Genomic DNA, 11,258 nt, shown 5'->3' with positions numbered 1-11,258 from the left:
GGCTGCTCTAAATTAGGCCAGGGCAAGACCAGGGATTAGAGGAGCAAGGAGGAAGCTATAAACCACCTTTCTTACAGTATTTCAGCAGTTCTGGTTTCCAAGCCTGGATGAAACCAACAGGTGTAGGAGTGAGTAAAAACGAAAACAAAACAAGAAGCCAAATTCATCGCTGCTACGGCGCTATTGATTTTCATGGAGTTATATCAGAGTTTTGAGCATGATATTACAAAGACCTCTTTGCCTACATGAGAGTATGTCATAAATTCAGGTCACTCTGCCTGCCAGCCATGGCATTAGCCAAGCTACTGGGCTGGACTGGAATAAGGATACATACAGAATTTTATACCTGAATAATTACAACTGTGGCAATGCTCCTTGAAACCTGAACAGTAGTTTCACAGTAGTAGGAACTTCCCCGTATATATCTAAGTTGCATTGCTGTTGCCTTGCTTTCACTGGTAGGTGTCCTACTTCTGTCTGCTAAAGTAAATTACCATCCCTCAGAGAAATGCCACAGAAATTCCCAGAAAGTGGGGAAAACTGACTTTAAAAATACCCATCCGAGGGCACAGACTACCCTTTGTTCTCCCATTTCTGGAAGGGTGTAACCTTTCAATTACATGGATCCCAGTGGCCCATGGAAAATCTGGGTCCAAATCCCACAGATGTCTCAAATCATTGTACCATCCCTCCCATCATTGGCAGCATCGCTGGCTCAGTCACAGGACTCCCCTTTGGTCCCGCATCACCATTGCACACCTTTTCTGCCTGTGAGGGAGCTAAATGTCAGGAGAGGGAGTAATGGCTAAAATAAGCAGCTATCTGCTCAGTGACTTCTGCTGTTTACCCAAAGAGCAGGTCAGGGCAGCTCTCGTGCCAGCACCAGTTACTTGCACATGCCAATGCACAGTGTGACACTAGACGGTTTGCTGGTGGCAAGGAGAAGGCTATATTAGCAACTCCCACCTTTCCCAAACAGCTCCTTATCTGCACTTTTTTTGTATAGTTGTCAAGTATCTCTGTAATAATTCTGGCCAATGAGAAAAAGGTCACCGATTTCCCCCATGGGGTACTCTTGAGCAATGAGAGCTATGCCTGATGGCACCCCCACATGGCCACAAGCTTTGTCTATGCTACAAAGCTTTGTCAGCAAAAGCTGGGGAGGAATACATACAACAAAACTACTTTTGGCAGCAAATTGCTGCTGTTTTGCTGACAAAATAAAACCACCTCAACGAGAGGAATAAGTTGTGGCAAAGTTAAAGCGACAAAGGGCTTGTCTAGACCACGCAGCTTTTAGCGACAAGGCTGTGTCGACACAGCCTTGTCGCTAAAAATCAGCATCTGTAAATCCTCTTTTTCGGTACTTTGTTGGCACTTTTGCGGACAAAAATACTTCCAGTCCCATGAGCACCATTAGCTTTGTCAGCAGGAGAGTGCTCCTGCCGACGAAGTCGTGTTCACACTATCACTTGCGTCTGCAAAACTTTTGTCTTTTGCGGGGGGGGGGGGCTGTGCTTTTTAAAGTACCCGTGAAAGACAAAAGTTTTGTTGACAACTTCGCAGTGTAGACAAGCTCAAAGTGTCAGGGTACACACTGATGTTTGTTTTGTCAATATAACTGGCTTCCACCAGTATCCCACAATGCTTGCTGTGACCGCTCTGCTCACTGTTTTGATCTCTGCTGCCCTGCAGGCATGCCCCCCCGCCCCTTTCAAAGCTCCAGGAAGGGTCTGAGAGCTGAGCGAGCACTCTGCTCTGTTTGGGGAACAAAGAGCAAATCTTTAACGTGGAATGCTCCTGTTCTGCCATGCACTAGGAACACAAGGGCAGGCAGACTGCTGCTGGGAGGGGGGGTCTGCTGTGCTGCATTGACATTCCTCAGCACGGAGAGGTCTCAGAGGTGCTCAGAGGAAATCACAGAACCATAGGCGGGCAGGCAGAGCGGGCTGTTTTGGGAGATACTGCCCTGCGGAGCAGAGCTGGGGGCTGGCGTGCGGGAGTGGCCCCCTTCCCCAGGATAGGTCGATCAGCCTGCTGTCTCCCCCGTCCCAGACACGCCACTCTCCTTGCCCTGCCCTCACACCACTTCAGTTGAAAAAGCGGCTCACAATCTACTAGGATTAAGAAACCTGCCCCATGAGGCATTGCAAAGCCTTCCCAAAGCACCCTGCGGCCAGTTGCACAGTGGGATAGTTACCACAGTGCACTGCTCTCTGTGTCAATGCAAGAGCTGTTAGTGTGGACATGCAACAGCGGTTTTAATTAAAGCACTTTAATTAAAGCGGCATAACGTTTGCAGAAAATCTTTGTCATATAGATAAGGCCTTATTCCCATACTCGGGACTGTGTTAGAGTCTTTTACTTTGTGGTAAGAAATGTCACAATATTGATCTCAAATGTTGCCCCCAAGGAGGGGCTGCCCTTGACCCATGGGAGAGGTTTGGAGAAGTAGGGGGGGGGAAGGGAGACAACAAAAATTTTGAATAGAAGTTTCTGGTGGGCCTCCCTAGAAAATTTTGAAGTGTCCCCACTCCCCTCAAAGTCAATTTCTGTCATCACCTTCCTTGCAAAAATCAATAGCTGCTCTTACTGCTTTGTGGATTCCTGCTGCTCTATCAAGTGCCAGGATGTCCTCAGGATCTTCACTCCTGGCTGCTCATGCCAAGATCTTTACTCCCCTCAGCTAGGAAGAACTGTGAAGAAGGAGAATCTCAGAGAGGAGCCAAGGAGGCAGAGGAGCGGGCAGGTGGGGTGAAGCCTGAGATGAGCTCCCAAAGAAATGCTGCTGCTTGGGAGGGTCACAACAGCACTGTTCTGGGTATGTCAGTGAGCTATCAACAAGTCTCAAACCAAGTCAGTGGGGAGAAGTGGAAGGGCTCAGCTGCCCAAGGCAATCAGAAGAGGCAAAATGGTGCCAGGTACAAGTCCTGTCATCCAAAAGTGGGGCAAGGCAACAGGCACAGTATCTTAGCCCCTACCATGCCCGGTCAGGGGAAGAGGCAGAAGTACCCTCAAGCAGAAGAAAGACATAAGGTGAAGGGACACAGTGGCTCATCCCTCTCTCAGGTGGTTTGCAGGTGCAGCCAAAAGGCCTGGGTACTTCCTTTGACAGGTGTGGGACTTGGGAGGCCCTGCTCACAGCATGCAGAGGAAACCTTCCAAGTTCCGGCTTCTCTTAGCAGGACAACGCCTCTATAAAAGTCAAGACACTCCAGATGGGAGCCAATTAGGCTTGTCCAGCAGGAGTAGGGGCCTCCACCTTTGAAAATAAAAGGTCACAATTTGGGGGCAGCTCCCCCAAATAAGTAAGAGGCCAGTCCTGCTGGTCACTCCCAGAACACAGGAAGGGAAGGGAGGGAAAAGGCCACCAGGCTCCCTCATATGACTCCAAAGATGAGTCCTGAGTTGTGCTGGGACCCACTGTGAGCCTGGAGGGGCCTGGGACACTTCAGAAATCTGGGGAGGGAGCACTTTGGAGTCTGGAGCAACATGAGTTCTGAGGGATCTGGGGCTGGAGTATTTGAAGGGGTGAGGAACTCTTAGGTCAGGGTCTGGGACAATGGAATCCTGAGCAGCAGGGAGGGAGGGGCAATCGGGGTGGTGGGGGTAGGGCTTCATTGGGCTCTGGGCTTCCTCTGCTTGTTCCCTTGTGAGTGAAAAAGGGGCAGGCACATGCAATAACTGTACAGCTGGGAAGGTGCAGCTGTTCCTCCATCAAAACGCATTCCCTTAAGCACCAGCACCATTTCCCTTTGGTGTCAGGCTCTTGGACCCTTTCCTCTCCCAGCTGTGCTGTAAGTATCACATGTGTATCTCACCTGATCCTGGCAGGCTTACTTTTGCTCTCCTCTAAGCTACACTCTGAAGCTGCTATTCTAGTAGCAAGTTAGTTTCTTGCAACCCAGCCGTTTGGCAGAATCATTAGACATCTTCTGGTACCACTTACCTTCTTCCATCAGTGTTCCAGTCTTTATTGATTGCTCAATGAGCCAGCCTCTCTCTGACACCTTTGAGCTTATCTCCCCCATGCAGCCCCCTGTGTATGGGAAATACACTCTGATAAAATCTGTACAGCCTCTTCCTTAAGATAGGCTAGTGACACAATAAGGGATGAGTTGGGGGGAAGTGAGATAAGCAGCTGCTACTCCCCACATTGCACATGCACAGTACATGCTAGCTTTCTCTGGTGGTAAAGGTTGAGCAGCTGTGCCAGTGATGGACTCCTTATCCAAATCTTTGAGCCAACTGCTGACCCAATCCAGTATTTTAACTATCCCTGTTCCCCAGTGCACCAGATCCACTGTGCTCCTGATCCACCCAAAATTACCCAGAGCTCTTGCCCCCAACTCCTTCAACTCCCTGCACTGCTCAGTTATCCCATCCCACAAATTACTCCTGCTCCCCAGCCCCCTGAGAACTAACCCTTGTTGTCTTCTTGCAGAAGAAAGAAACAAGGCTGATGGCCTTGTTCTCCCCCCACCCCTTCCATCTTCTTGGAGCAGCAGTTCCCTGTCACTCCATCTTCATTCTTTGGGGTTCTCCACTGCCCCCCCCCACCCCAATTCATACAGGGAGGCTGACCTTTCTCTTCCTGCTGGGCTGGTCTAGCCAACTCCCACACTGGGCTAGCTGAGTGGTGGGTCTTTCCTTTTAAAGGCAAGGCAAAGCCCAAATATGGGTATGGGAATCCCTTACTACTGGGGCAGAAACTTTCCCAGGGCTGTGCCTATCAAAGGCTGGGCCAAACTCCCAGCTCTCCCTCCCCATCACCTGCCAAGTGGTGGAATTCCCCTACTGCCCTCACATTTCCCACTGCTGGAGGGTGGGCGTTGCTACAAGGAGGTTCCTCTCCCCCGTCTTCTCTGCTTACAATTGTCCTTCTCCGGGGCTCCCCTCCTCCTGGAGTTGCTACTGTTTCTTCCCCCACTTGGGGCAAAGTGCAATAAATATTCCAGCACCTTTTCCTGCACTCCCCCCAATCCCATCCAAGGGCTTTCTGGTGCCTAACAGAGTAGGTGGAACAGGGGCGGCAGCAGCAGGGCACATGGGTAGGGTGACCATATTTCCCTATGCTGAATACAGGACCCTTGGTAAAATGAGTCATATGCAAGTGAGTTCAACGGCAATCAGTCAGAACTATGCAGTACAAACGTTCAAATTAACATCAAGTTGACTGAGCGCCTGTTAAAAAGAAATACAGCATAATTGGATTATTTTTATTTACCTTCTTATCTTTAGGCTTTAGGGTTCACATGGGGAGAGATGACACACACACACATTCCCATACACTTCTCACACGTGGGTGTGACTGACCAACCCGACTCTCCCTGCCCGGCACTCTCCACCCTCCTGGTACCTGGCGCTTCCTGATGCAACGTGTGTGTGTGTGGGGCGGTGAGCACACAGGGTCTCACGCTTAGGGGACAGAGCAGCCCTGTACTCCCTGGGGGCAGAACCCACGGTGGGGAGGGGAAGGGGATGCTAAGCCCCTGCTTGGGTTTCTGCTGTGGAGCCTGCAGGGTCAGGGTGCAAACAGGCTGGAAATTGAATCCTGCCACCACTCTAGAGCTTAGCTGAGGGGTGGGGAGGCTTCCCAGTGCCAGCGCTGTGTGGGGCTTTGGCACATGCAGGGCTCAGCTTCTCCTGGCCAGCGCCCCAGGCCGGAGAGTCCTGGGCTTTCCTGGGGTGCCAGCCCAGCCAGAGGCAGTGGGGGAAGGAAGGAGCCTGCCGGCCAAGCTGTTGGTGAGCTGAGCACTTCGACCAGGGGCTGGTTCTCCGCACAGCACTGGGAGTGGGATGCACCACGCTGGGGGGGGGGTATGGAGGAGCAGTGGGGCTAGGTGGGGTGAAGGGGAAAAGCAGGAGAGGACAGCAAGAGGGGGAGCACATAAAAAGCTGATGGGTGGGCAGCAGAGGCGACATGTAACCAGCCGCTGCCTGGCGCCTGCCCTCACTCACCAGCCACCGCAGCTTGCAACGCACAGCCAGTGCTGGCCAAAAACAGAACAGGAGGTGAGGTCCTGCTGCCTGAGAGCCGGCACGCAGTGGGGGCTGTGCTGTCGGACCAGCAGCGGGCCTCGAGCGCAGCAGCCTGGCACACCCACCCCCATCATCAGCCCCTGGACCCCCCCCCAACTTACTGCTGGTGGGCGGGTGGCTGGTAAGCAAGGATCTGACCAGTACCAGGACCCATCAGTACTGTTTGGGGAGGTGGGGGAGGCGGAAGACAGAAAATATGGGACAATTTGCCCTTTTTTAAGAAGAAGTAGGACACCTGCAGGAGTGCTTAAATATGGGAACTGTCCTTTTAAAAATGGGATGTCTGGTCACCCGAAACATGGGGAGGTAGGGAACGTAAATGGACTTTTGGGTGGCAGTAGGAAATAGTTGCCTTTTGGGGGGAAAATGAAGGGGTGAAGTTGTATGTAGCTCCTTGTCTGACATTCCTCAGTAGTGAGAACATTGCCACCATTCCCAAATGACACCTCTCCACCCTGAGCAATGATAGTGGGACCATGTGGCAAAAAGAATGACGATTCTTTTTCATCTGTGATAAATGTCACATGTGGAGCTGCAAAATACTTGGCAGCTATGACCCTTTCTTGCTGTTATGTGACTGTATGCCAGAAAGAAGCAACAAAAGAACAAATCCACTTCTACTTTTGCACATTCTCTTTAAAGTTACCGTGCAATGTGAGGGACTGTGGCTTGCAAATAGGCATCAGGGAGTGGCTGTCATGATCACACTGCCTTATCCCATACTGCTGGAGGGCTTTTACTCTGTTTGCTAGCCCATAATGAAGCTCATGCCACCACGTCTACGCTGCTATTATTACCCATTCTGGCTAGATAAAAGCTAACACATATGCCTACCTGTACTACAGTCACATCGTCACTTTTCAATGTAGACATATTCTAAAGTGCCAAACTCTTATACTATACTCAGATGACTAGATGAAAGCCAAGCAATTTGCTTCCCCTAATGTTAATTTTTAGTATCAAAATTTCATTTGAGTTTCTTTCAGCTTCAAAAGCAAGTAACTATCACCATCAGTAAAACTGGGATCTGAACCCATTAGTCTGGACAGACAGTTTCAAAAGAAATTTAAAATAAATCTCCCCCTAAACTCACCTCAAAAAGTCAGAATCCCACCATTTGAGAGAGAGTCAGGAAGTTTTTCCCTACACACAAAGAAAAAAGAAGTTAAAGCCTTACTATCTGCTCTTTAACTTATTTTTAAAAATGGTTTTTACTGTTGTTTGGCCTAGTGAGGCAACATGAGCGATGGGAAAGCCAGCTGGATTCTATTCTGCCTCATACATTTTCAACAAAATTATAAATTAAATTCCAACTGCCGAATTTTTTTGATAAGTGATGATAATAGGAGCAGAAAGAAACCCAGTTCATAAAACTGGCAATTAGAAAAACAAATAAATCTTTTGATTTAAAAAAAAAAGCAAGCAAGCTAGCCTGACTAATCTGACCTAGAACCTGAAAAATTAATTATCTAATTTAACTCCACTTTAATTATAAATCTAAAAATCCTATTTTATTTGTACAAGTATCCCCTAAATTTATGCTGTTTCCCTTTCCCTTTAGCCAATTAGAGAAGAATGAATGTTTAAAATTTCATATAAATATGTTCACTTTCTGATTTATACTGAGTATTCATAGATGCATCATAACTGGCACCTTCTCTCTTACACTGACAGTCATATAAGATTGGAGATTCAAATGAATGGCTCACTCAAAAGAAAAATCACTACAGATGTTCCTCAAAAACAACTAGGAAAAATTGTATCTTATCACTGGATTTTTTTTATCACTAAATTACCATCTGATTGATCGCACTGCAATTGTGATGCTTTCAGGTGCTATAACACAGTCAGTGTATAGTCTTCCACAACTATTTGCTCTTGCATCGCAATTGCAGGGTGACAGTCATCATGTGGGTCCTGGTAGTCCTGACCTGTCCCTCGACTGCCTTTCTGGCCATAAGAACCACTGCTGTTTTTGGCTGAGACTGTCTGGCCCCGGTAGATTTGAGCCTGATGCTCACATATGCCAAATTTGCTGAGCAGGATGAAGACATCCCTTCGGAAAGCCTTGGTGAAAATAGCATAGAGGAAGGGGTTGGCACAAGAATTGAGTGGGTAGAACAGCACTAGCAGGATCTTGGAATTACTGACTGTTATCAAGGGCTTGTTCATAATGGCAGATAAAGCATAGAATGAGATAGGTGCCATGCATAGAAAGTCAGTGAAAATCAACACAGCCATCCTTTTAGCAATTTTGGTGTCTTTGTCTCCAGACTTGTACTCAGGGTTTCGCACAGTTATATAGATTTTTATGTAGGAGGCGCAGATGATGATAAAGGCAATGATGTTCAAAATTAAAACAAAGACAACGTAGGCTTGAGCCAACAGTGTTTCAGTATCCATGGGCAGGCAGATACTGACTTTGATGTAGCTGCTGACTCCAACCAGTGGCAAGAGGGCGAGAAGAAAGCATGAGAGCCAACCACCCAGCATGATGACCAAAGCATGCCGAAGGCGAAGCTTCCTGTCTAGGCGCATAGCAAAGGTGATGGCATACCAGCGCTCCAGGGTGATCACAGTCAGTGTGTATACAGAAAGCTCACTGGCAAAGACAGTGAAAAACCCAGCTGTGTTGCAGCCAGGCCCAGTCTGCCAGTCTATGGCATGGTTGTAGTATTCTGACCTAGTGTAGAGATCCACCGAAGCAATCAGGAGAAGGTATAGTCCCATGCAGAAATCAGCAAAAGCCAGGTTGCACATCAGAAAACGTGGTACAGTCAACTTGTAATGGCTGGTGAGAAGGATGAAGAGGACAAAAATGTTACCCGGGATAGCCAGCAGGTTCACAAACCACACCACAATCCTTAGAAATTTATAGCCCATTATGTCTTCACAGGGATTAAACTCATCAGGCTCTGGAGTGCACACAATGTCTTCACTGCCACCACAGACAGTATAGTCATAATGGCTGTCAAACCCCTGGATGTTGTCCTCTTGAGGGTTCTTGAGCTCTTGGCCAAACCCAACATCTCCATCCCCATGCTCGTCAAAAAAAACGTAGTAGTGTGAGTTGCCATGAAAATCCCTGAATTTGGAGTTTTCAGCATACACTGTGTCAGTGTGGTCTGCATCCTCTTCTGCATAGTCTTGGTAAAAAGGGCCATTGAAGGTACTGATGGATCTTTTCTTATGAAAATTGTGACTGCTGGTCTGGTTACACATCATGTATTCCAGAATTCTGAAAGAGCACAGGGGTGAAATCATCACTGGAATTTGCCGTTCCGTTTTGTATACAACAGGTATGGCAAGGGAAACACTTTCATTTGAGTTTCTTTCAGCTTCAAAAGCAAGTAACTATCTGGCTGCCCCGTGTCATGATGATGGAGGAGAGGCCAGGCCAAATCTGAGTGGTGCTGCAATCTTACATGCCAGGTCAGAATAACCGGCAAGGGGAGCCAGGCTAAGCCCTGCAGGACAGGAGTCATAGGGATTGCCACTGCAGGGTTTTTTCATTTTACATGTTGTTTCTAGTTTTATTTTGTGTTATTCTGTAGTTGTGAAAAACATGGGGCTCTAATTATTACCTTGCTCCACAATGCAATGCTTCTATGTAGCCCCAAATAGTATTAGCAATGTTCTGACTACAAAAACACTCTGCAAATGTGTATTGAATTTGCTGACTGCTATCACCCTACACTTCCTTCAGTGTTTCTCATCCCAGCTGTCTCCCTCCCATTCACTGTCTTTCAGACTTTCACCTGATGCACTGGAGCTGCTTTTCTCAAAGGAGAATCTAATTTTGTTTCTTTCTGCCCATGTTTCTAATCTCTGTACATCCCTTTGTGGTAGTTCTCTGCCCTCAAAGATGTTTGAAACTCCTCCATGACCTAATATCATCTGTGAATTCCATTAATATACTATTTACGCCAATGTTTAAATATGATAGGTATCCTATAAAGTCTATAAATAGATATTATTTTCTTTTCATGTATCAGAGATTGGCCTGAGCAAGACCCTTTGCTCTGAACTTTGGAGAAGTTTGCATTTAAATCTAAACTTGAATTCTGAAATGACAGTCTCTCTCCAATTACAATAAAGTTTAAATTTTACTTATAGGAACATAAGTTTGCCAGACTGGATCAGATCTACAGTCCATCCACACTACAGGAAGGATGTGGATAAATTGGAAAGAGTACAACGAAGGGCAACGAAAATGATTAGGGGTCTAGAGCACATGACTTATGAGGAGAGGCTGAGGGAGCTGGGATTGTTTAGTCTGCAGAAGAGAAGAATGAGGGGGGATTTGATAGCTGCTTTCAACTACCTGAAAGGGGGTTTCAAAGAGGATGGCTCTAGACTGTTCTCAATGGTAGCAGATGACAGAACGAGGAGTAATGGTCTCAAGTTGCAATGGGGGAGGTTTAGATTGGATATTAGGAAAAACTTTTTCACTAAGAGGGTGGTGAAACACTGGAATGCGTTACCTAGGGAGGTGGTAGAATCTCCTTCCTTAGAGGTTTTAAAAAAGGGAAGAAGGAGGATCCTGGGAACTACAGGCCAGTCAGCCTCACCTCAGTCCCTGGAAAAATCATGGAGCAGGTCCTCAAAGAATCAATCCTGAAGCACTTAGAGGAGAGGAAAGTGATCAGGAACAGTCAGCATGGATTCACCAAGGGAAGGTCATGCCTGACTAATCTAATCGCCTTTTATGATGAGATTACTGGTTCTGTGGATGAAGGGAAAGCAGTGGATGTATTGTTTCTTGACTTTAGCAAAGCTTTTGACACGGTCTCCCACAGCATTCTTGTCAGCAAGTTAAGGAAGTATGGGCTGGATGAATGCACTATAAGGTGGGTAGAAAGCTGGCTAGATTGTCGGGCTCAACGGGTAGTGATCAATGGCTCCATGTCTAGTTGGCAGCCGGTGTCAAGTGGAGTGCCCCAGGGGTCGGTCCTGGGGCCCGTTTTGTTCAATATCTTCATAAATGATCTGGAGGATGGTGTGGATTGCACTCTCAGCAAATTTGCGGATGATACTAAACTGGGAGGAGTGGTAGATACGCTGGAGGGGAGGGATAGGATACAGAAGGACCTAGACAAATTGGAGGATTGGGCCAAAAGAAATCTAATGAGGTTCAATAAGGATAAGTGCAGGGTCCTGCACTTAGGATGGAAGAATCCAATGCACCGCTACAGACTAGGGACCGAATGGCTCGG

The 11,258-nt window shown here is 47.5% G+C and overlaps 1 protein-coding gene across 1 annotated transcript in view; it reads right to left on the bottom strand.

Moving 5' to 3' along the window:
- Positions 1-1,916: 1,916 nt before the first annotated feature.
- Positions 1,917-11,258, bottom strand: part of TSHR (thyroid stimulating hormone receptor) — a 129,630-nt gene continuing 120,288 nt past the window's right edge. The window contains exon 10 of the mRNA XM_038406115.2: positions 1,917-9,280. Within this exon, the coding sequence (XP_038262043.1) occupies positions 7,879-9,280 (1,402 nt within the window). The 3' untranslated portion in view covers positions 1,917-7,878. The remainder of the gene's footprint in view (positions 9,281-11,258) is intronic.

Source organism: Dermochelys coriacea, chromosome 6 (genome assembly GCF_009764565.3).
Source record: "Dermochelys coriacea isolate rDerCor1 chromosome 6, rDerCor1.pri.v4, whole genome shotgun sequence".
Taxonomy (NCBI): Eukaryota; Metazoa; Chordata; order Testudines; family Dermochelyidae; genus Dermochelys; species Dermochelys coriacea.
The sequence above is the reverse complement of the archived record's forward strand: the minus strand, read 5'-3'. Positions and strand labels throughout refer to the sequence as shown.